The sequence below is a fragment of the Phyllopteryx taeniolatus genome, chromosome 19 (assembly GCF_024500385.1).
Source record: "Phyllopteryx taeniolatus isolate TA_2022b chromosome 19, UOR_Ptae_1.2, whole genome shotgun sequence".
Lineage (NCBI taxonomy): Eukaryota > Metazoa > Chordata > Actinopteri > Syngnathiformes > Syngnathidae > Phyllopteryx > Phyllopteryx taeniolatus.
The window spans coordinates 18855827-18880647 of NC_084520.1; the positions used below are offsets into that span (position 1 = coordinate 18855827).

The 24821-nt window shown below is 51.9% G+C and overlaps 2 protein-coding genes across 10 annotated transcripts; both read left to right on the top strand.

Moving 5' to 3' along the window:
- Window positions 1–110: 110 nt before the first annotated feature.
- Window positions 111–6292, top strand: minpp1b (multiple inositol-polyphosphate phosphatase 1b). 2 transcript variants are annotated; one of them, XM_061755836.1, is made up of 7 exons: window positions 111–673; window positions 2833–3024; window positions 3360–3557; window positions 3630–3727; window positions 4564–4694; window positions 4927–5060; window positions 5140–6292. In XM_061755836.1, the coding sequence occupies exons 1-7, from the start codon at window positions 271–273 to the stop codon at window positions 5391–5393; spliced, it is 1410 nt and encodes a 469-aa protein (XP_061611820.1). In that variant the 5' UTR covers window positions 111–270; the 3' UTR covers window positions 5394–6292. The 2 variants fall into 2 exon arrangements, with proteins under 2 accessions (XP_061611820.1, XP_061611822.1); XM_061755838.1 differs by having other exon boundaries at window positions 117–673; window positions 3363–3557.
- A 2676-nt stretch (window positions 6293–8968) lies between these two features.
- On the top strand, window positions 8969–24698 carry LOC133469419 (transcription factor COE3-like). 8 transcript variants are annotated; one of them, XM_061756451.1, is made up of 17 exons: window positions 8969–9047; window positions 9117–9521; window positions 14798–14954; window positions 15032–15095; window positions 15195–15250; window positions 16390–16463; window positions 16541–16609; window positions 17565–17646; window positions 18758–18875; window positions 19744–19877; window positions 19944–20070; window positions 20154–20242; window positions 22019–22084; window positions 22168–22330; window positions 22431–22613; window positions 22766–22933; window positions 24293–24698. In XM_061756451.1, exons 2-17 carry the CDS (start codon window positions 9508–9510, stop codon window positions 24322–24324), a joined length of 1596 nt encoding a protein of 531 aa, XP_061612435.1. In that variant the 5' UTR covers window positions 8969–9047; window positions 9117–9507; the 3' UTR covers window positions 24325–24698. The 8 variants fall into 8 exon arrangements, with proteins under 8 accessions (XP_061612435.1, XP_061612433.1, XP_061612432.1 ...); XM_061756449.1 differs by having other exon boundaries at window positions 9004–9047; window positions 9114–9521; XM_061756448.1 differs by lacking the exon at window positions 8969–9047 and having other exon boundaries at window positions 9057–9521.
- The last annotated feature ends 123 nt before the right edge of the window (window positions 24699–24821 follow it).

The window sequence follows — 24821 nt, forward strand, 5'->3', positions numbered from 1 at the left end:
TCGTCATTCATTCGTTCATTCATTCATTCATTCATCCATCCATCCATCCATCCACGTGTTTGTTTATTCGTCTGTCAATGCATGGGCCGATCCATCTGTCGTCAGGGTTTGAAAATCAATGAACGGTTGCGGTCGCCCAATAGTCGAACGAACACGAGAGTTGAAAGGTCATCCACCCGGAAGATCAACAACACAGCGGAAACCAGCGTTGCCGGTGGAGCAAAAAAACAAAACGCCAGGAAAGGGAAGGTTGAGTCCGCCTCGGGAAAAATGTTGTCCGTCCTCACGTCCGTCGTCTTCGCGGTCCTCGCGAGCCGCCGCGGCTGCTCGCCGGCGGACGTGCCGGACTTCGCGGCTCACTTCGGCTCCAAGACCCGCTACGAGGACTCCCGCGCCTACCGGAGGCTGCTCGCTGAGCCGGCGGCCGTCGACCGCTCGCTCCCGAGGGTCCCGAGCGGAGAGCGCTGCTCCCCGGTGCACCTGACCGCCGTCGTCCGCCACGGCAGCCGCTACCCGACCGTCAAGAACATCCGCGCCATGCGGCAGCTCAGCGACCTGCTGAGGACGGCGAGCCCGAGCCCGAGCCCGAGCCGCGAAGACGGCGAGCGCTCCGCGGCCTGGAGGAGGGACGTCCTGCGCCGCTGGGACATGTGGTACACCGAAGACATGGACGGTCAGTGAGGGACGCCGCACAGCACCTTACGAAGCCATTGAAACCTTCGAGCAGGGGTGTCCGAGGGCCTCGCGAACCAAGCCGCACGCAAATCGATTGTCTGTATGCCGGTCATAAACCGCAACGTCACACCGGTGGCGGTGCCCCCAAACAGCCGAGCCGAGTTATTTGCGACTGCCTTTGTCCCCCCCCCCCCCCCCCCGGTGATGACTGCGGCCCCCAGGCTGAGAGGGGCTAGAAAAGCAAATAGTTTAGGATTTTGCAGGCCCCGTATCCCGCTAGAATCATTCCAGCCACGACTGGGGCGATCAAACACTTTACGAAACGTAGACAAATATATCTTTTATTCATACAAAACTCGAGAGTCGATTATTCTACAGATCATCCCGTCAATTGAGTAATCGCTTAAAAATGGATTTTACATGATTCAATACCAATACAAAAGATGCGTATGAGGTCCAGGTACCATTTTTGTCCACTTGGGGTCACCATCCTAACGTTCTACACTGTCGTGTCTGTGACTCTGTGTGTGGTGCGTTTTGGGTACCCTCAGCCAGTGGTTCTCAAAGTGTGGCACGAGTACGGCTAGTGGGACGCGGGCTCTCTCTCGTGGTCTGCGAAAGAATACCTGAATTCAATGTTGAAAATGTGCGTGATTTGACAGTGGCTACATTTTTTTTTGGAATCCGGCAAAGCACATTTGTTAAGTACAGTTCATTTTTATTTAAATTTCAAGTACAACCAGTGTTGCCACAGTTACCTTGAAAAAGTAAGAGAGTTACCTTACTGATTACTTGAGCTTAAATGTAACTTCCTTGACTGATGACTTAATTTCAAAAGTAACTAAGTTAGAAAAAAAGTCACTTTTTTCAGCAGTTGCCAAGTGGCAGGAATATCACTTACCCACAGTACGAAAAAAAGCATTCGCTTAACCGTACCCGTGACTTGGTCACGTATGCCATGCAAATCAACATCAAGCAATAATATCAACCTTAGAGATTAGTGAAGTTGAAGCCACATGAAATCAGCAACTTAGTGCAGACTCGACATGCCAACATAGGACACTAACTATCGGAATGTTAACAACCACAGCATTCCCAGGACACGTTCTCGAAAGACGCTTAACTGATCGATAGATATAGCAACTGTGTGTGTGCGTGCCTTTGTGCGTGAAAGGGAAAGTGAGTGACACACACACACACACACACTTGCTGCCACCACAGTAACTTTTCCGCTCCCAAGTTGAACCAGTTTAACCGGCTGTTTAACTAGCAAAGCGCGACGTCAGCCGTGCAGCGCGTTCAAGACCAAGTTTAAACGTCTCACTTTTCATTGTAAATATTAGTTAAGCTAAGTATTTGAAGTCCTTCGATAATTCAGTCCTTACCCTCCATGACCCATTTATGACCGCGCGCTTTGCTATGAATAATGAACCCACAACGCATTGCACGTTTAACACGCCCGTTAAATTGCATTCTCGTTGTTTGCCTCCATTAATTTGGGGCGGCTTTTTGATAGCGATGGCGAGATGAAGCTTCATGCAGCATTGTCACGCGTCATTTGTCGACGCTTCATTGCACACGAAACCACCTGCCGGCCACGCGCATCATCGCAGGCGGCTGCATCTTTTCCACATGCAGCACTCGTGCAACTTTTGGGCTCTTGTCAATGACTGTGTCTTGGAAAACCATGTTTGAACAAGTCATTTCCCAACATGGAGTGTAAAATCGATTATTTTGAAGCGTTCATCGTCACTGGTTATTTAGAAATAACAGCTTATCATCATCTTTGTGTCAAGTGATTGATTCAAGAGCAAGATTTGAAAATTGGGGTACAGTAATGTCTCCTCTCCCACTCAGGTTTTATTGGACCTTGCTTTCTGTGAGCACGATAAATACTTTCCCCGTGAATAACATCGTTCTTGAGAAACAAAGGTCATTGAGAAGCCTCGATGATAGTTCCTTATGCGGCGCGGTCCTGCTTGGGGTTCGAACTCAGGCGACCACCGTACCAAACCTCTGCCTCATTTTTGATTACGCCTGTGTCTACTGCTTTTGGTCGTCCGTGGTTTGTTCGGGATCTTCTCTGCACAGTAGTTGAGGGTTCCGGCCACCCCGAGATTGCGTCTGATTGTGAACTCGTTGCCAACGTGCGTGCAGGTCAGCTGGTGCCCAAAGGCCGAGAGGACCTGCGCCAGCTCGCGACCCGTCTGGCGGTCTCCTTCCCGTCCTTGCTGGGCGAGGAGTCGCTGCGCGCGGGGCGCGTCCGCGTGCTGACCAGCTCCAAGCATCGATGCGTGAGCAGCGCCGAGGCCTTCCAGGAAGGACTTCACCTGAGTGCCAACGTGACACGTGCGTACGAGCGCCGTCGCGTTGTCGGCTTGCGTCTCAATCAGGACCGCCGGAAAAAGAAAAGCTCGGATTTGCATCACAAAAATCCACTTTCGCATTTTCATCGGTCGTTTTCCTTCGCTGTCTTTGACATTGCTCTCAAGAAAAAAAAAAAAAAAGTCTCGTCCTAACAAACAAACTGAAATTCAGGCTGCGCAATAAAGCCTGAATTCCTCTTCTTGCGCGATCACGACGGGACGTCGCCGTCTCGCGTTTGCCACGTTTGTCGTCCGCTTTGACTTTGCCCAAACGTCCTCACACGCTAACTCCAAGCGCATTCCGTGTCTTTGGCCCAGTAGCGGTGCGCTACCGCCACCAAGTGGACGACGGGCTGCTGCGCTCCTTTGACAGTTGCCGCGGTTACGTGGAGGGCGTGGAGAAGAACCGCACGGCGCTGGCCGAGGTCTACAAGTTCAAGCGCGGAACGGAGATGGAGGCGCTGAGGAAGAAGGTGGCGGACAAGCTGGGTCTTCCACACCGCGGCCTCACGCCAGGTTACCGTGGCAACGCGCGCCCACGCACAACGAAAGGCAGCGTGAAAACCTAACAAAGTTTGTCTCCCGTAGATCTGCTGGAGGCGGCGTTCTTCTTGTGCTCCTACGAGCTGGCCATCAAGTCGCTGCACTCGCCCTGGTGTTTCCTGTTCGACCGGGAAGACGCCAAGGTCCGTACGCGTACACGCTTAAGAGTAGCCCAACTTAGCACTTGACACATTGAGGAGGCACCGCTTGGACTATTTTTCCAGCTTCAAAGACGCCACCGCTAATGTGAAGCGGAAAAGAAGCCCAAAATCGTGTAACGCTCCGGGGTATGCGGGCAAGGAGAGCCGCGGTGCCTGGACTCCAGCTACACAAGGCCTCGCCCCTTAAAGGCGCACAAATACTTCAGTAGTCAACTCCACATGATTTCTCGAGCACTTGAACATCAACCGCAGCGCTGTAACAAAGTGCTGTGCATAAAACATAAAGGTATTATTTTGTAACGGAAATATACGAGAGCTCCCTTTACACTGCGCCATCTAGCAAAGAGGAACGATCACGGCGTAACGACGTCACTTGCGTTTGAATGTCAGCGAGCGACTATAGTTTTCAACGGCCGAAGGTTGGTCCGTTGGCGAGTACGGCGCGTGAACGCCACCGCTCGAGATGGCACGCGACACAGACGCCACGTTGAGCGGGTGGCCCGTCGCCGCAGCACGTCAGCGTGTCCGCCGTGACAGACCTGCCCCATGTACGGATGCGCGTCAAAGAAAGAGAAAACCCAGAACGTGCACAAACATGCCTCCCATTTATTCATAGATGATGACGACAAGCATTTCCTGCTCACACCGGCGGGATGCTGCTCAGCCCAATGCGACATACGCGTGTGCTTTTGCAATGTTTTCATGCGAGGGTTTCCAGCTGCCGACGCTGCTCGGGACTCGAGGGAAAAGGCGGCCCTTCTTCACGTCGTGCATACCGCATGCACCGCTCAGACTCTGTGATGCGTGTCTGCCGGCAGGTTCTGGAGTACAAGTGCGACCTGAAGCTGTTCTGGAAGCGAGCGCACGGCCACGCCATCACCCTGGCGGCCAGCTGCCCGCTTTTCCATCACGTCTTCCGGAGCCTCGACAAGGCCGGGCGCCCGCGCAGGTCAAGCGTACGCCGCGACAATTAGGCCCGGAACACACGTGAAGACAATCGGGCTGTTTGTGTCCCGATTTTGTCGTAATGTGATTTCCGTCTCGGAGGACGATTCCACACGGGTGGCGGAATGTAAACTTTGTGTGTTGAGATTATGGCAGCGCACCACAACTTGAAATGGCGGATTCTTCCTTGCGTAGCGTGCAACTTGTCACGTGAAAGGACGGGCGATTGTGTGCAGGTCCGGCGACACGCCCCCGGAGCCTGCCTCCATCCTGATTGGCCACGCCGAGACGCTCCTCCCCTTCCTCGGCCTGCTGGACCTCTATAAGGATGAGACTCCGCCCACCGCAGACAACTACCAGTCGCAGCACGGTAAGAAGACCCCCGCCCCCCGACCTTCCATCATAACCCCCGCCATACGTTTGAAACCCCCCCCCCCCCCCCCCCCCAGCCCGCCGTTTCCGTTCCAGCCTGTTGGTCCCGTACGCAGCCAACGTGGTCCTGGTCCTGTTGGACTGCACGCGAGGCCCCCGCCTGCAGATGCTGGTCAACGAGGCGCCGGTTCGATTCCCGGGCTTGCCGGAGGAGGACGCGCCGCTGTATCGCGACGTGCGGGCGGCGTACCGCCACCTGCTGGACGGATGCGACTTTCACAAAGAATGCGAGGGCGCGACCGGCGGCCGCGGACCCAACACCGAACTCTGATTGGCCCGCCACGGCCACGCGGCCAATCGCACGGCAACTGCCTGGCCGACAAAATAACTTGATTTTGCGCTATGAACTTAACTTTCCTGCCGCTTGATTGCATCTTCTACGGGGGTGAGATTGCGAATTACTAACGTGATTCTGGAATCTTACTTGCACCTTTTATTTGTTCAGAAAGACTCGCGTTCGTTTGATTGACAGTTGGACTTTGCTTTTTGATCCAATTTGATAAGTCCGGGACTAAATCAAGCGGAAAGCCGTCAGTTGAATCCGTTCAACTTTTGCGTGATGCGCTTCGATTGGACCAACGGCGGCCAAACGTCGTGAAACCACAGCCGGTCAACAACCTTCCCGGTGATTGTGTGCATTTTCACAATAAGAATTTCGGGTTGAAGGTGAACATGCTAACGCTTGTTATGTTGTTGTTCTGCAATCTTCTCACACTTTTTATTTATTAGCTTGATTGACAGTTGGGCTGAGGATGATCATTTTGTTTGTGTTTTTATTCAAATTGATTCAAAATTCTAGACCGGCGGCACGGCACGGCACGGTGCCCGACTGGTTAGAGCGTCTGCCTCCCAGTTCTGAGGACCGGGGTTCAATCTGTGTGGAGTTTGCGCGTTCCCCCCGTGCCCGCGTGGCTTTTCTCCGGGAAAACATGCGTGTTTGGTTAATTGACGACTCTCAATTGCCCGTAGGTGTGAATGTGAGTGCGACCGGTTGTTTGTTTGTATGCGCCCTGCGATTGGCTGGCAACCGGTTGGGGGCGTACCCCGCCTCCTGCCCGACGACAGCTGGGATGGGCTCCGGCACGCCCGCGACCCGCGTGAGGAGAAGCGCGACAGAAAATGGAGGGATGGATGGAAGTTATGGACTTTAAATAAAGCTATGAAAAAATAGCAGTGAATGTGCCGCTGATTTTAGCCGGGAAACAAGGAAAGCTGTAATTGAAAATTAGAAAGTGACTTGGAGATGAAAATCAAACAACGGACCTACTTGGGTGCCAACTTTATAATGCTAAACAACAACATGATTGCATATAAAAAAGAACAGAGTTCCTACGACAACAGCTAAGATGCACGACAAGAAATCGGGAACATTTCTCGGAAACCAACTTCGACGTAACAAAGAACAAACACTCATTCCGACCAGACAAGATTCAAACGGAAAACTTCCTCAATCACCACAGGATATTCACGATACCTTCTCCGACTACTCAGTGCTCTCGTGGGATCGTGGGATCGTCGGATCGTGGATTCGAGTCAGTCAGGTCAAAGCAACATTACAACGTGACAGCGATAACGGCCGCTAACTTACTGCAATTCAATGACTTTATTTGTAATGAAATGACTTCACCCACACCGAAACCTTCGAGCATGATTCGACAGAACGCTACGGTTGTTTACGTACAACCGTTAGCGCTAGCACTAGCTTGCTAGGCTACATAACGTAGCCGTATCGTATACAAAGTACGTGAACGTACCTCGAGCGAGCCTCGAACAAACGGCCTCTCCTGTCCTGAGCGCCGGTGACCACCGGCACACGTTCTCCCCCCATTTTGTTCTTACAAACACACGGCGCGATGCAGTCTTGTTGTCGTCGCCACGGTAACGCGTGTATCCGGTCGCGTTTGAGTTGACAAGATAAAGCCCGACGATCGTAAAAAACGGGATGCGGTGGTATCGGAATACAAGATCGTATTGCAGTAGTCTGACATCGTCAAATCGTGAAAGAGCAAATTTGTCTTGTAGTCCGATCCGGCCGGGCGTTACGTGTTGTCTGTCACACACCGCCGACACGTTTTTCAAAACAAAATGTAATCACTTTATTGGCCGTCAGATAGTTACAGTACTACTACACGAGACGAGGCTAAAAATAAACCAGCTTTTGGATTCAAATATTCTGTGCACAATGGCAACGCGGAGTAAATGTCTTTTGCGGATCGATCGGATCTGCGAATTATGACATTAAAACCGATCAGGCCGATAAAATCGGTATAAAGTCTCATATTTGTTGCCTGAGCATAAATAGCATAATTCAATATCAAAAGCATATTAAGCTCTGCTTCTCGTGCACACAAAAAGTAACTACTGCCAGATAAATCAAAGTCATTGTAATCTGACTACTCAAATATTAAAATAAGGCGTTAGATTACTAGCGCATTTTTGTAGTAAAGTAACACGTTACCGGCATCAATGGCCAACGGGTAGCGCTTAAGGCAATGATGGCGTTTTCTAAACATTTCTGGCACCATGTTTGAGAGCGGTCGCGGAGCTAAAAGCTCATTTGAAGCAATATGAACCCAGCCGCCATAAAACCAGGGAAAGACCCCGCTCATCCAGCTAATTGCCGTCCGCTGTCACCGTTTCATACGGGCATCAAAATCGTTTCGAAGGCTTTAGCCAGCAGACGAGAAAGAAATTCTCCCGTCGATCAATGTCAGGCGTTTCAGAGCGGCCTTTGATTGTGGCCGGCCTAAGGCACACCTGTGCAATAATCACGCTGTCTCGTCAGCGTCTCGATATGGGATGGATTATCTGCACAAAGGAGAAAGGCTCACTTACGCAGATTTCGACGCGTTTGAGGGAAATGGCCTTTTGTTTAGGTACAAAACATTTTAGAGCTTCGAGTCCAGCTCACGAAAAATGGGAGAAAAAACAAAAGTGCTGCGTTTATATTTTGGTTCAGTGTATATTGAATATCAAGAACTACTGCATTCGTTGTTCCCTTCGGTCACTTGACTTACTTCATCTTGCTTATATATAGAATTTCCAGTGTCTTATGTATCGCAAGTGAATCCACTTGTGCTTCTATCGGCTGGGCCGAGCACCGAGATCTTCATCCCCGACCTCCTCCCATGTGAGCTGCTTGCTGTTCCGCTGATTTTCTGCTGCTCCAACTCCTTTGCATTCTCTCTTTTGGCTTTTATTGGATTTAAGTGTGTACGCGTGAATGCGAGGAGGCTCTTTGCATCCGTCGACATTTTCCCCTCAATTATTTGTGGCGCTTGTTTCTTTTTCCTTCATCTCGCTTCTTTCGGATGCTGCCCTCCAAGAGCCCCCCATCCCCCCAAATGCCGCGCTTCGACTCCCTCGACATATCGTGGGCGGACTCTGCCTTCTGCATTGTGTGCGTCGGCGACCCTGCCCGCACCTCGCACGTCTTCGCTTTCCTTTGCATGCCAACGCTGCCACACCTCGCACTCTCGTGGCGCCTCATTGGTCTTGGTGTGTATTCCCTGACAGAGTATGAAATGAATCCTATAGGTCCACTTTTTCTTGAAGGGTCTCTTCAAAACGTTCTGGAAGTCTCCCACCTCAGCCTTGATGTTTGTCATCGCAACTTGCGTCACCCCTCTCACACTAACCGGAGTTGCTGTCGTTCCCCTTCAAAATCTTCCAGGGGTGGCACCGGACCCCCCCTGAGATCTGACTGGAGACCCCAGATGATTGACATATCACGGTACCGCACGTCTCGTCGAAGGGAGCCGTTTGCATTTTGAAATCAGCGATGCCTTTTGACTGCTAAATCCCTCCTGTGCAGTAGTCGGTGCTATGCGCCGTTAAAGAGTTGTAATCCACATTTATTAGGAAACGAAGAAGAGGCTTTGCCCCCCCCCTCCAGAGCCAGGCTACGTCACGACCTCGCCCTCAAGTAAGTTTGACGCCGGTGTCCTAATGAGGCACTGCTCCGAATCACTTGAATCGCTGTTTTTGCTAGCAGTGACATCTCGCGGCCAATGCGGCGTTTCCAGAAGCGGCCAGTGTCTCTCGCGCACACGGTCACGTGGTCAGGCGACATGAATTGGGCTTGCTGCGTATCTTCACGTGCTTCTCCAAGGATTTGTTGGGGAAGGGAACGAGCGGACCATCGGCCAGCTCGCTGCTTCCCGCTCAGTTGGCTTCGATGAAATCCAAGGTGAAGTGGCTGGGGGCCGCTGGGGGCCGTTTGGCCCTTTCTTATGGCTCGCAACTGCTGCTGTAGACTCAAATGTGAGCAGTGACACCGCTGCAGTGCCAAAAGTTTTCCTTATTTCATGCATTATGTCCTGCACAACAAGTGAGCAAAAAACTAGCGGAGTGCTTTCAAAGAAAACGTCACAAAAGTGCTCTTCATGAGCGTCGCAAGGTGAACTGATTTACAAAGCACAAGTACTGTCGTTCAAGTTCATGCTGCCTTTAAATTTCGCTTGTTTCAAATAAGGTTAGCCTACCTGTAATTCAGGTGAATTTATTGAATTGGTTTGATTGACTTCATAAATAGTGCGCCTGAGTTTCCTCTGCACTCGAGTAAAGTACAGACACTCCAAAAGTCTTCCCGAGTGCAGCTAAATTGGAACGGCAGAACATCTCGTCAGCTTTTGTTAAACGGGTGCCTAACATCATTTGTCATGCAAATTCCTTTTTCACCGCCATGTGGTGACAGAGTCCACAAAACAGTTGCAGGCGCGGGAACGCTTCAATGGGAGTCAGTGATGGAGAACAGAAAAGTCGAAAAGGAGCCCTGCTGTGTCTCCATTAACGTTAGCATTAGCATTAACATTGAGAGCGTTCAAGTGGCAGTTGTGTAGGAGCGCGCGCGAGTCCTGATGAGAAGGACTTGAGAGGACTCTTTTGGACTTTGGAGCCGTGGAGACACCGCGCAGTCTGAGGTGAATTGTCAGTAGTGACCAATGCAGAAAGAAATCAAATACTCCTTTCATCGCCCGCACAAATTGCTTTTTTCGCAACACGTTTCGGATGAACATTCGATTCGCTTTCATTCGTCGACAAACAAGACAGCGTTTCCGAAAAACCTCGATGTTGTAATTGTGACGATTGGTGAGCCACAGATACGACGGGCGTGTCTCATTATTCGTCGGAGCACGTTCGTGTTCTTCATGTTCGGCATTTGTTTTGCGAAATGACTTGTGTAAAGGAATTATAGATAACCGTCATGTACGGATTAGAGACCGACACTGAAGAGACGACAGGAAGCGGAAATGCAGATGTTGGACAGGGTCAGAAATGAGCTCATCGGAGGTTCCGTGTTTCGGAGACCAAGTCGGAGAGCGCGGACTCCGACGGTTTGGACACGTCCGGAGGAGAAATAGTGAGGATAGTGGGAGAAGGGGGATGAGGGCGCAGCTGCCCGGCGAGAGAGCGAGAGGAAGGCCAAAGAGAAGGTCGCCGGATGTCGGAGAGGAGGAGGCGGGCGCGGACGGGAAAGGAGGACGACGCGCCGCGGCCGCAAGCCCCAAGCAAAAGACGACTTCAAGTCGTTATATGTTGCATAAAGTCGGTTGACGTAAAGTCGAGACTTGAGAAAGCGCTCTAGAAGTGCAGTCCATTTACCATTCGAAAAAGGTTTTTCATTTTTTCATTTGCAAAAGACCTCTAATGTGACCTCGTCTAACCTGTGCAACTCAGAAGAATACAAGTGAAGCTTTTTGAGAGGGGAAGTAAGAGTAAACAGGTGAACTCACGTCACAGCACGAGACAACCTCTTCTCACGGAGGATGTGGCCGTGTTAAATGGGAGTCCGCCGCACACACTCGCCACCATTTGAGCTGCCGCCGATTGACCTCCAATAAAGGGCAGACGTTCTAGTAGGCCTTTCCCGACTTGGCGGTTTTGTGTCAACGCTGAGCGCTATTTGGAGCTCTTCAGAATTCCCTCCACCCTAACCAGCTGAAGAAAAACGGCCCCGTTTCACGACGCCGTCTGCGCGGTACGTTTGCTGGACATTGTTTCACGTCGGTTTCAAAATTTGCCATTTTGTGGGCCCACAGAACCAAGACTGACCGTTTGACGTGTGCGCACGTATATTTGTGTATCCGTGTGTGCGACACCGTCCGTCCGTCCGTCCGTTCTCAGTAGCGCTTATCCCGTTCAGGGTCGCGGGGCGCCGGAGCCTATGCCGGCGGACTTCGGGCGAAAGGCGGACGACACCCTCAACCGGTCGCCAGTCGGTCGCAGGGCACCGAGACACGGACAAGCCTTCGCCTTCGCCTTCGCCTTCGCAGCGTCCGCACCAAAGTCAGGCAAATTTACCGCTACACCATCGGTGACTGCAGCGTCAAAGCAAAAAGGAATATTATTCTCACTGAATATTATTACGTGTGTTTATATTTATTTTATTGTTTAGTATTTGGTGGTTAGAGCGTCTGCCTCCCAGTTCTGAGGACCCGGGTTCGATCCCCGGCCCCGCCTGTGCGGAGTTTGCATGTTCTGCGTGGCTTTTCTCCGGGCACTCCGCTTTCCTCCCGCAAACCAAAAACATGCGTTCATTGGAGACTCTGAATTGCCCGTAGGCGTGAATGTGAGTGCGAATGCTTGTTTGCTTGTTTGCTTGTTTGCTTGTTTGCATGTGCCCTGCGATTGGCTGGCAACCGGTTCGGGGCGCACCCCGCCTCCCGCCCGACGATAGCTGGGATGGGCCCCGGCACGCCCGAGACCCGCGTGAGGAGAAGCGGCTCGGAAAATGGATGTGGTTCAGTTGGTAGAGCGGGTTGTCCTGTGACCGGTTGAAATCCCGTCGCATGTCGAAGTGTCCTCGGGCAAGACACCGAACCCTGATTTGCTGCCCGCGGGCGGCTGAATGTGCGGCTTGGCAAAGCGCTTGGGGCGCCGCGACGCCGTCGATGAAGTTTCCGATGTTGCGGAAATCAAGATTGGACTTTCATCCAAAGCTGAAATGTTCTCGTTGCTTGACGTCAGAGAACATGGACGGATGGCTCAAACATTCCAAACACTACATGAAGGTAGCTACGACCTAATAGTGTAAGCGTAATGTGTTTTAAATAGATGAGATGAAGGAAAATGGCACATTTGAACTGCAAAATGAAAGAAAAGAGAACTCTGCGTAAGCCAATTGAAATGACGAAACCAATGAAAATCCCTCAAGGGGAACTTCTCCAATAGGACAGACGAGTGGAAAAGTGGGATCAAAATCTCCTTTATTTGGCTTTCTTCGATGTCTTGAAGCGGAAAATGAAGGATGAAATTCAAACGTCCTGACGAATTCCTTCTACGATGCACGGGAGGGCGTCCGTCTTGTTCTGTTGTGTTCTTTAGCAGCCATTTTCCCAAAAGTTTGGTGGTGACTTCCTTCAAGGCAGCACGCACGCGCGCGCGCACGCACGCACACAGACCCACTTCTGGTGCGCCTGCTGTCGTGTGGCCTCGGAGACAACAAAACCCTCCACAACATCTTCACCTTCTTCTCGTCTTCTTTCTCCTCCTGTTCTCTTGCGCTTCTTCTCGGGAAGGGGGAAGGAAGGCGCGCCTTTGCCCGCGGTCGGTCGAGCGGCTCTCTCTCCGTCACTCGGCGCGTCCTAATGAGGGCGGGCCCCGCCCCCGCTGCCGCGGCGTCACGGCCGTGGGGTTTTGGGGTTTTGGCGTCCGGTCCTGCGGGGCCACGGGGGCTGAGACTTCTTTGCCTTCTCGTCATCGCTCCGTCGTCTCCCTCGCCGCGCGACCTCTTTGGGGAAAAGAGAAGAAAAAAAAGTCTTTGCTTTCGTTCGATTCGCCGCCTTCATTTTTTTTCCTGCCGGGATTTTCTTTTCTCTCCTGAATTCGCCAAGGAGATTTTTCCTCGCGATCGCCGTTCAAATGCGAAGCGTGAAAAAGAAAAACCCAAATCCAAAGTATCCCAGCCGGCAGGCAAATATTTTTCCTCTGCCCGGGTGCCGCTTTTCCAAGTTCCAGAAGAAAAGAGTAACGACAACGACTTTGCTCTTCCTGCCGGACGTTCTTCCTGTTCCTGTTCCTGTTCCTCTTGCTCTTCCTCTTGTTCTACTTCCTCTTCTCGGTCCCGGTCCCGGCGCGGGTCTTCGGCCATGTTCGGGATTCATCACGGCCTCCCGCGAGGCTCCGCGGCGAGCCTGAAGGAGGAGCCGCTCGCGGTTCGCTCATGGATGCGCTCGAGCGGCGCGGTCGACGCCGACGCCGCCGCTCAGAGGTAAAAAAAAAACAAAAAAATCCGCCGCAGCCCCGAGAGATTGCGGGAAATATCCGCCGCAGCCCCGAGGGATTGTGGGCCGGCAAGTCCCGGCCAGCGCGCGCTTTTCTTTCTTCCTTCTTTGCCACTTTTCTTTCTTTAATCTGATGTGTTTTTTGTCCCTCCGAGCGAAAATGAGATGCGAGAAAACCGAATCCTCAAAATCGACATTTTCGTTGCACGTATCCCAATCTTAAAGATACCATAAGTGCATTTCTATTTGACACTCGCTCTTAAGCGAGCCTTATATTATGTTCAGCACTTTTGGAGGCAAAAGATGTCAGATGTCAAATAACATTTTTTTTAAAATTATTATTATTATTATTGTTGTTGAAAAGATCTGTTTTTCAAATGTAAGGAAGGAAAAAAAGGAACTTGTGATATTGTCAATGAATGATATTAATATTATGCTTCGGTGGAAAAGAAACAATATATTTAGTCCTCTTCAACTTTTCATTTGGTCAAAAAACAAAAAATGCTTTCTAGATGAAACAGCACGTTTCTGTTTTCATGAGAGATTGTAATAATAGAGCTTCTTCTTCTTCTTCTTCTTCTTAATATGGTGCATAGGTGGGTAAGTGCCACATGTGTGGCACTATGCGCACGGGTACCCGCACGTCGTGTTTTTGTTTTTATTGATTTTTCTTTCGGTGACTGGAATCCCAAAACGTCTGCGGCTTTCAACCAAATGGGAATGAAATAAATGCAGGGTCAATTTCTGTTCTCTTATCTCATCAGATTATTTTCTCAGGTTTTCGTCACAACTTCATTTATTATATTATAGGAATATTATTATCATGTATATACGGTGGTCCAAACGGTCGGCTCATCTGCCTCACAGTTCTGAGACCGGGGTTCAAATCTGTGTGCAGTTTGCACGTTCTCCCCGTCCGTGCCTGCGTGGCTTTTCTCCCGGCGCTCCGCTTTCCTCCCGCGTCCCCAAAAATATGCACGGCAGGTTCATTGAAGACTCCAAATTGCCCGTAGGTGTGAATGTGCGGGCGGCACGGCGGGCGACCGGTTAGAGCGTCCGCCTCACAGTTCCGAGGACCCGGGTTCGATCCCCGGCCCCGCCCGTGCGGAGTTTGCACGTTCTCCCCGTCCGTGCCTGCGTGGCTTTTCTCCCGGCGCTCCGCTTTCCTCCCGCGTCCCCAAAAATCTGGACTCCGAATTGCCCGTAGGTGTGAATGTGAGTGTTTGTTTGTATGTTTCGGGGCGTGCCCCGCCTCTCGCCCGACGATAGCTGGGATGGGCTCCGGCGCGCCCGCGACCCGCGGTACAGAAAATGGATGGATGATAATTAATATGCTATATTTCATCAATCGAAATGTGTTTTCAGCAATTGTGAATGAAGAAATCCAAGGGTTGAAAAGTATCTGGAAATGTTTTGCTCTTGTCAATGGATTTGATTGCGTGTGCGTCAGCGGGGTGGGTTTAGCACGAGCCCACTTTGAGAAGCAGCCGCCGTCCAATCTGCGCAAGTCCAACTTCTTCCATTTCGTGTTGGCGCTGTACGACCGCCAGGGTCAGCCCGTGGAAATCGAGCGCACCGCCTACGTGGACTTCGTGGAGAAGGAGACGGTGAGGACCATCGCGAGCGCGGCCGGACTTGGGCGGCGTGCTCCTCGCGCTCTCTTTTTTATGTTTCTTTCTTTTAGGAACCCACCGCAGAAAAAACCAACAACGGAATTCATTATAAACTGCAGCTGCTCTACGGCAACGGTGCGTTCCATTCACTTGCCTGCGCAGCCCTGAAGTTGCTGCTCTCGAAACGTGTGCGTACACGTGTGTGTGTGTGTGTGTGTGTGTGCGCGCGCGCAGGAGTTAGAACGGAGCAAGACCTCTACATCAGACTCGTTGATTCCATGACCAAGCAGGTGAGATATGGATTCTTGATCAGTTTTCCATCTTGTGTATTTGCTACTTTACATTTACTAGCCGCCTCAAAAATGGAACCGGGAGTCTGTCAATCAATTCATCTTGTCTGTGACAGCTCGGCGGCTCGAGAAAATCTAACCGGCAGTCCTTTCCAATAATATCAAGAATTTGGGGAGCAAATGTGAAATATCAAAATGCATTTGGCACGCCCCTTTTTCATCTCCAAAATCCCCCCCTTCCCGAACCCGAAGCGGAATTCAAAAAGGGCAGCTTGCGTGAGTTTGCGAACAGCGGCTTGGTTGAAGTCGGCATACCGTACATCGCTGTCGTACAGCTGGCGCCCCGAAACGATGTCGCTTCGACAGCGCTTATTTCATATGCCCGACTCACGAGGGCGCCCTCATCGAAAGGAGGCGAAGACGGCAGGTGCCGCACGCAAAGGACTCACTCGTCGACGGGTGTCGAGAGGAAAACGTCAAATCTGTTCTGATATTTTGGGAGGGACTAAATAGGAAGGCGCTCGTAAAGTTTGACGGAGCTCACTTGGCGTGTTTGGGCATAAAGCGCCGTAACCCTTTCGGCCAGGAGATGGACGCCCCGGTCGTCCGACGTTATGACGCGTGTCGCCGAGGTCTGCGTCTGTCGCACGTTGTCACGTGCAGAAACGCGTTCTGCTGCACGGGGACCCTTTGGGGACGTCTTCCGGGCATTTGTGGTGTCACGACTCCAAAAGGGAGCTGACGGAACCCGTGTCAAAATTTGGAAACCAATCTGCAAAGCAATTCCTTATGTGGGATGCTCGACTTTGCTGAAGTAGAAACTCGGCGACCGTCGGGCGACGGAGCGTCCCGATCGGACGCTTTGCTTCCAAAAATCAATCGATCGATCTGTCGGCGCAGCCCGGTACCAACCGGCGCGCTGTGTCACGTCGTCTGTGACGGCGACGTCGGGCTGGAAGATCCCGAAGGCGCGACGCAGTCGGAAGTGCGCTCAGTACAGATGCCGGTACGGCAATCCCGACCCGTCGGGTTTCCCTCTCGCGTCGCGTCGCGACCGATCCCGTTTTGCGCGCGGGACCGCCGCGGCCGCCGGAAACGTAGCGTACACGGGGCCTAAGGGAGTCGCGTGTGCCTGTCAGGCGATCGTCTATGAAGGTCAAGACAAGAATCCGGAGATGTGCCGAGTCCTGCTGACCCATGAGATCATGTGCAGGTACGCAGCGCAGCATTATTTGATTTGAGTGACAAGCACTTAAAGATGAACCCTCCTTTTCCCATTTGTGCCGTCAGTCGCTGCTGCGACAAGAAAAGCTGCGGAAACAGAAACGAGACACCGTCCGACCCGGTCGTCATCGACAGGTAGCGAGCGCACACGCTGACACGCGCTTGCGCACGCAATTCTTACACCATTTTGGCATGGGATGGCGATGAGGTTAACGGGCGCTGTCGTTCACGTCGACACTGTGACGTCCCACAAAGGTCGCAGGTCGCATGATTGGCGACACGCTGACGCGACGCTCGCAGTTTTGGGATGAAAAACCGCCGGCTCGTATTGGAATCCCTCCCCCGTCCCGGGAGGAATCCGAGCGGCTCGGCTTTTCACCTCCTCCGACCCGTGCTATTAATCTCCTCCTTCCTCCTTGAGGGTGGGGGGCAAATCCGCTGCTATTCCAGAGCTTTTTCATTTTTTTGCCACTGTGTGACAAGCACGACGGGAGCGTCTCTCGTGATTTACTCGCCGGCCACTTTCACGACCACTTCGCTCACCACTTGAACAATCGCTTTAGAACGAGCAAGCGACTCAACCAGGGAAGTCAGACGACAGGATTTGAGCTGCGTCACGGATTGGCTGCGGGCTGAATGTGTCGACGCCTCTGCCGGCAGTATTGACAATTTCAAGATGAATAAATGCATCCCTCTCAACATTTGCATCTTTTTGGCCGCAAAAATAACAATGAAATTTAGAATTGATTGGCAGCTCTGCTTTCATGTTCTTAATAAGCCAATGAACATCCGCCCAGCCGATGTCCCCCCCATGATGTCACTGACACCTCCTAACTCAAGCGCGTGCGTGCGTGATTCACAAAAGACAAAGCAGCTTTGATTAACAGCCGACATGAAGTTGTTCAGTGGTAAGACGTCAGCGACCTCGGTTGTCGGATGAACTTTGAATATAAACGGCAGTCGTACAAATGTCATTTTCGGTGGTCATAGCGTGTCGTTCTTTTTGTTCTTTTTTGCCTCTTCTGCAGAATTGACTACATTAAGTCGTGACATCATCGATGTGAGATTATTATGGTCTGTTTATTTGCAGGTTCTTCCTCAAGTTCTTCCTCAAGTGTAACCAGAATTGTCTGAAAAATGCTGGAAACCCAAGAGACATGAGGAGGTTCCAGGTGACACACGCGCGCGCACGCACGCACACACACGCCGCGTTCTGGTCTATACAGTTCTGCCAGAGCCGACCTGGAAAGGGGATTGGAGAAAGCCGAGTGCGACTACAAGCGGCAGATTGGGTGTGGCAGGGGGTCCGGCAGATCACCAACATCAGGGGGCAGACAAACACCAGCTGAGGAGCCGTATACATTCTTTGCACGCTTCGAGGTCCCGCCCGGCCGGATCCCGGCCATCCACCTCTGACGGTGCAGATGCGGGAGGCCCGATAGAACCTCAGCAGGGTCAACCCCAGGCGGGACAGCTCCCGGCCGGGCCTGTTCCGTTCACACGCTCACGCCGGCTGCTCATTGGTCATTCGCCCAAGCGAGCGACGTGACGCTTCGGCAGTTCCGTTCGCGCTCCCGGCCGACTCGCTCGCCTCGAGGCGGCGGCGGGCTCAAAGAACGAGTCATTTCAGTTCGTTCACTAAAAAGATTCGTTCTTCTCCACGAAACAACACTAGCTACTTTGTTCACTGACTGCCATCCGTGCATCCATTTTCTGAGCCGCTTCTCCTCACGAGGGTCGCGGGCGTGCCGGAGCCTATCCCGGCTGTCATCGGGCGTGAGGCGGGGTACGCCCTGAACCGGTCGCCAGCCGATCGCAGGGCACATGCAAACAAACAACCATTGGCACTCACAGTCACGCCTCCGGGCGATTTAGAGTCTTCAATCAACCTAGCATGCGTGTTTTTGGGATGCGGGAGGAAAGCGGAGCGCCCGGAGAAAAGCCACGCAGGCACGGGGAGAACACGCAAACTCCACACAAGCGGGGCCGGGGATCGAACCCGGGTCCTCAGAACCGGGAGGCTGACCCTCTAACCGGTCGGCCGCCGTGCCGCCGCCTTCCTGCCATTTGCTGCATCATTTAGCATTGTTTAGTGATGCTATTCTATCATTTCTTTACTCGTTGTTAAAACACAAAGCCCAATTTTGTTGTATCTGCGTCATCGGGTGACAGTCAAGGCTTGCTATTCTATGCTAATGTGAAGGATGCAGCGACGCATCTTCACTGCGCCTGATCGGTCCGTTCATCATGAAGTAGTCAATCAATCGATTTTTGCGCTGGCAGGTGGTGGTGTCCACAACGGTCAGCGTGGACGGACATGTCCTCGCCGTCTCAGACAACATGTTCGTGCACAACAACTCCAAACACGGCCGCCGAGCTCGCAGACTGGACCCGTCCGAAGGTACGGCGCAACCGCCGAACTCTTAAGAACTCGCTTCCTTGAGCGATGGCAGAACATTCCGTGAGAGTTAGCTAACGGTCGCGTAAGTGAGCATCATCCCGTACAATTGTAATCATCAATATGATATAACAAGAGGACAGGAAACAGGAAGTAGGAAGCGGTTGTGTTGATGTGGAACGTGCCCAAAACTGGAACTTGACAAAATCAAAACACATGAGAAGAAGAGATCACACCAGTGGATTGTGGGTTCGATGAGCTGAATCCTCGCTGTGCCCGTGTGTGTGCGTGCGTGCGGGCGGGCGTGTGCCGTTCAACCTCTTTAATAGCTCTCCTAATTAAAGATGGTAACCATGGACACACACACCCCCCACTCCCCAAAGTATCTGGTGGGTCTGAGTGCTTCTTTCCCAAATGGTGAAAGAGTCGACAAGCTGCAAGCGGTGACTTGCAGGTTGACCACATTTCTTTTTTTTGATTGACCAAGTTGACGATGACCGCTGAAGAACCTTCGTCCTGTTCAACGCGGCCGATTCCTCTTTGCGCTCAACACAAACCAATAGAAGAGAAGAGAATTCATCACAATAGAATAGAATGGAAGAGCAGTCATGTGCTGAATTGTCATCTTAAATTGTGACATTGCGCGCGCACACACACACACACGCACGCTGCTTTCATTTTACTTGATAATTAATGTTCAGAGGTAGTCATTATCAGCGAACATGTGCGTGTGTGTGGTGGGTGTGAAAGTGGATAAAAGCCACAACCTAATGAAATCATTTCGGTGTGTGCGTGCGAGTGACATTGCCGTCAAATGTGTCGGAAAGGGTGAAGTCGAAGAAAGTTTCACAGAACGTTTACTGTGCCCCAGCGGCGTGTCCGTGCATCAAGGCCGTCAGTCCCAGCGAGGGATGGACGACCGGGGGCGCCACGGTCATCCTCATCGGGGAAAACTTCTTTGACGGCCTTCAGGTGGTCTTCGGGAGCATGTTGGTGTGGAGCGAGGTAAGCTCGCGCGCACGGTGTACGACGTCGTACACGCTCCGAGCTAACGGGCGTTTTCTGGCGCAGCTCATCACGCCCCACGCCATCCGTGTGCAGACTCCCCCCCGACACATCCCCGGAGTGGTGGAGGTCACCTTGTCCTACAAGTCCAAGCACTTCTGCAAGGGGGCGCCCGGACGCTTCATCTACACGGGTAACGCGCCCGTGTCGCGAGATCGGAAGTCAAATGTCTCCTTTGGACGCCATTTGGAACTTGCCAAACTTTCTCTTCATCAGCGTTAAACGAGCCCACCATTGATTACGGCTTCCAGAGGTTACAGAAGGTCATTCCCCGGCACCCCGGGGACCCGGAGCGGCTGCCCAAGGTAACGCACACGCGTGCGCGCACACACGCACGGAGGATGCTAAGCCGATGATTATCGGGACTCTGAGCAGTCGAGCAGAACGAACAATGATGAAAGAACAATCGTCACTTGATTTTCTCTTCGGCAGCATTGAGTGTGCGCGTGTGCGTGCGTCTGTGTGTGTTTGTTTGCGTGCATACGTACATGCCAATTGTTCCGCTTTTTATTGTTTGGGCACATGGGGTTAAATTAGTCACACGATTAGCTTGCTTTAGCCAATTAGCCGCTCATAAGGAAGTGTGCTGCTCCAATTGTTTTCGCTCAAAGGAGTCAATTTGGCTCCCGGACCCTCCGCGTCCCGGTCACCGGCTCTTCCGGCTCTTCCGGCTCCTTCCCTCGGGTAGGCGCTACCGATCGATGCAAAGGAGAACGAGCGGACAGCTTCTTCCCTCTCGCCATCGACTTCTTAAACAGCTAAGCTACAATTGCGTTGCAACATGCTGCCACTTTTTGGTCTTGAGGTCGTCGTCCCATTTCTGTGGGCCAATGATGCACGACTCGTGTGCACTCGCTGCGGTCGTCTCGCCACGCTGCGCTATTTGCATATCTGTTGTTGACCAACACTGGCCACCCGTGCCAGAGTAGCATCTGCTCCATTCGCACACTGACCGAGGAGTAGCTGCAACATTTGCACAATCGACATCGTCCCAGATGATCGCACGACTCGCGCCCTTTGCACGATGCTCACTATTGCAATATGAGTCTTTCGAACTGCTCTAAGTGCTCGAGGACTCGGCATCTTTTTGCACAATTGTCAAAAAATAAAAGAAATAAGAAATAATGTACCGGCATTACCGGGTAACTAGCAACCCTTTATTGCTCAGTGATTGATTGTTTATTTTTTTTCTCAACGTCTTCGTCTGTTGTCGTACTCGAGCGCCTCCGACGACCGGAGACAAATTGCTCGTGTGTTTTTTGGACTTACTTGGCAAATAACGACGATTCTGATTCTGATAACTTTCCGGTCCACCAGCTCAACTCTCCAACTTGTTTTGCGACGCCATGTGGGAGCGGTTAACGTGATGATGTCATCGCACGTTCTCATCCAATCGCTGACGTCATCACCAAAGAAGCGCTGTGTTTTGCACTTTGACGACCGTCAAGTGGCGACCGCCGCCTTAACTCGGTCCGTCGCGTCTCCGGCATGCGACCGCTCGGCTTTAAGACGACCAATCGCAGGCTTGCTTGATGCGTGATGTCATCGAAACAAACAACGGTTTTTTTTCCCCCCGAAAAGACACCCACACACATCAACAAACACACTAACACAAGTTCACAAAAACACATTTAATTCGACAAACATTCGAGATGATTCGATACACGTATACCTGCGTGCGTGTGTGTGTGTGCGTGTGTGTGTGCGTGTGTGTGTGTGTGTTAAGTCCGTTGGCAAACAAGAAGGTTGAAACAGTCAAATCAGGAAATCAGCGAGTGCAGTCATGTGGCAAAAAAGGAGATTGGCCTACACACACACACACACATGCCCCCCCCCCACACACACACGCCCCCCCCCACACACACACACAGACACACATGCACCCAACCCCCCACCCCACCCACACGCACACACAGACACACATGCACTGGTTTACTGTTAGTAAATTCCTTTTGTGGAGAGACGTACAAAATATTAAAAGTAATAATAACAACAATCTTCGTGAATATTGTTGTATTTTGTGTACGTGTGTGTGCTAATGAGTTGGGTGCATGTTAATGACGTCACTTCCTTCTTCATAGGAAGTGCTACTGAAACGAGCCGCTGACATGGTGGAGGCGTTGTATGCGATGCCTCATAGCAGCCAGGTGACCTTCTCGCCTACGCGGGCGCACGCACACGCACACTCGAGTGGGAGGTGGCGATATTTGACAGGTGTGTTGTTACGAAGGAGATGATCCTGAAGCGGGCGTCGGACATCGCCGAGGCGCTCTACAGCGTCCCGCGGAACCACAGCCAGATCCCGTCGCTGTCAAACGCGGCTTCCCACGGCATGATGGCCGTCAACTCCTTCGGTGGCCAGCTGGCGGTCAATGTCAATGACGCGACTCAAGGTCAAACTTCGTGTCCCCTGCGCCTCCGCCGAGACTGCGAAGTCCAACAAAGAGCCTCCTCTTCCTCTTCCTCTTCCTCTTCTTCTTCTTCATCTTGCAGGCGGGTACACTCGCAACGGCAACAGCCAACAATCCCCCAGAGGATACGCCCCCAGCTCCACCCCCCAGCAGAGTAGCTACGGCAACAGCGTCAGCAACTACTCCAACACTAGCATGCCTAACCTCGGGGTGGCGTCTTCACCCAACTTCCTCAATGGATCCTCCGCCAACTCCCCCTACGGCAGTAAGTAGACGCCCACCGGGACCGGATGAATCTCGAGACTAACGCTTAAACCTTGTACCGCTTTAGTCCCGATCCCGATCCCGGTACCGGTACCGGTACCGGTACTGCAACGTCAACGTGGTTTCCTCAGGAAAGTTTGTTTGCGGTTTCAGCTGTGACGACCAGTCCCACCATGACGGTGTCCAACTGTAGCTCCGCCCACAGCGTCTTTGCCTTCTCTGCTAGCGTAAAAGCCAAGAGCGCCTTCGCTCCAGTGGTTAGACCCGCCTCCTCCCCGCCACTGCCGACCAATAACTGCGGAGTCTCCGCTGGACTGCAAGGTGACCGCGACACGCACACGAAAGTGTACAACACGCAATCACACACACGCACACACACTGTAACATGACAAATGTCACTATTCCGTGTCCAGTGCACATGCACGTTTTATTTACAACAAATCCACAATCACTGTGCGTGTGTGCGCGCGTGCGTGCGAACACGTGGGTCCGTCAATCAATCAGTCAGCTTTATTTCCAGACCGGGGGTCCAGGCCTAGACAATACGTATGTGGTGAGCTCATGCTAACCGAGGCCGAGGTACCGACAGCGGTATCGGGTAGCGCTTCGACGAAGAAGGCCGGGCAAACGTTTCATTTAAAAAAAGCAGACAGACGGACGTTGGAAATCTCACGAGAGTAATGGGGGGTTTATGTTCAAGACCACCCCCGCAATAAGTGAAATCTGCTACATAGGAATGCCCCATTTAAATACACTCTAGGGATGTTTTGGTAGCATTTACGACATTTACATTTTGTTCTCAGGTCTTTAAGCACACTTTTAAAAGAATACAAACATATTTAAACGCGGAATAAGGAGCAAGCGTGATGGATACCCAAAATATTGCACAAACACAGTAAGAACTGTAATAACACTTAGTAAAAAACGAGCAATATCGGGACCTTGAAACGTGAACCGCCATATCAAAGGGCATTACTGTATTTACCAAAAATTCTTTCATAAAATAAAGACAAATGTTCAAAGTTTCCAGCCATCCATTTTCAACAGCGCTCATCCCGGTTCGGGTCGCGGGACAACGGAGCCTATCCCGGCTGACTTCGGGCGAAAGGCGGACTACGCCCTGAACCGGTCGCGGGGCACCTATGGACACGGGCGACCATTCGCACACTCACGTTCACACCGTCACCGAGTCCGGCGAGTGGACCGCTCCACCATCGGTCAATGAATTGAAATAATCTCGTCGCTGATGGTGAAGTGGTGCGTCGGCCTGACATGGGTGCGGGCAGCGGTGTGAACGTGAGTGCGAATGGTCGCCCGTGTCCATAGGCGCCCTGCGACGGACTGGCGACCGGTCCGATGCAGGGTGGAGTCCGCCTTTCGCCCGAATTCGGCCGAAATAAGCCGCAGCGCTCCGTGAGCCTGAACGGGATAAGCGCTATTGAGAATGGACGGAATACAAATCAATCTACATTTTAATGAAGCAATCGAATGCACCAAATCTTCTAGGCCTCTTATACGAGGTTGAAATACGAGGTGGGCCGGATCAAAGGACGGCACCTCACTCTGTGCCTAGCGCACATGTGGCCCCCCGGCCATACTTTGCCCACCCCTGCTTTAGTGTCTTTATTCACAGGAAAATGCGTGTTCAGATGGCGGCCATTTTTGATTGTGAATGTGCAGGCATGTCGGGCCTGGCGGTGCCACCGATGTAGAAGGAAGCGAGGAGGCGAGGGCCTCGACGAGCGGCCGACCCGCCTCGCGCTCGTCCGGAAGGTGTGATGTCGCGTTCGACGGCGGACGAACGCGGCGAAACATTTTCAACGACTCTGCCCGATGTAGCCCCGCCCCCTCCCCATCAAGCTCCACCCCTTGCATTAAATGACAATTTTCACTGTAACCTTTTCTTAACGTGTGTCCTCACCAGGTCATTTCCATATGCTGGACATGGTGTGTGCGTACCCGTGTTTGTGTGTGTTGGAAAAACAAACAAAGTCGAAGTGGTTTTCATTGTGGAACTGTGATTTTGCTTTCACCAATGTGAATGTTTTTCTTCATGCAAAATAAAAATAAAAATCATTGATTGACATTGAAGCAAGCTTGTTCAAAAATGTATCTACAGGGGGTGCAATAGTCGGTGTGAGGGTTAATTCATGCACACAATTTAACGCCACTTAATAAAGCTTTTTTTCACGAAATCGAGCGATTGGGG

Coding starts and splice junctions, on each gene's coding strand:
- minpp1b (XM_061755836.1), top strand. CDS start 271: ATGTTGTCCGTCCTCACGTCCGTCGTCTTCGCGGTCCTCGCGAGCCGC. Junction 3,025..3,359: donor CCTGAGTGCCAACGTGACAC/GTGCGTACGAGC, acceptor TCTTTGGCCCAG/TAGCGGTGCGCTACCGCCAC. Junction 5,061..5,139: donor CAACTACCAGTCGCAGCACG/GTAAGAAGACCC, acceptor CCCCCCCCCCAG/CCCGCCGTTTCCGTTCCAGC.
- LOC133469419 (XM_061756447.1), top strand. CDS start 12,712: ATGAGGGCGGGCCCCGCCCCCGCTGCCGCGGCGTCACGGCCGTGGGGT. Junction 14,955..15,031: donor ACTTCGTGGAGAAGGAGACG/GTGAGGACCATC, acceptor TCTTTCTTTTAG/GAACCCACCGCAGAAAAAAC. Junction 16,464..16,540: donor ACCCATGAGATCATGTGCAG/GTACGCAGCGCA, acceptor TTGTGCCGTCAG/TCGCTGCTGCGACAAGAAAA.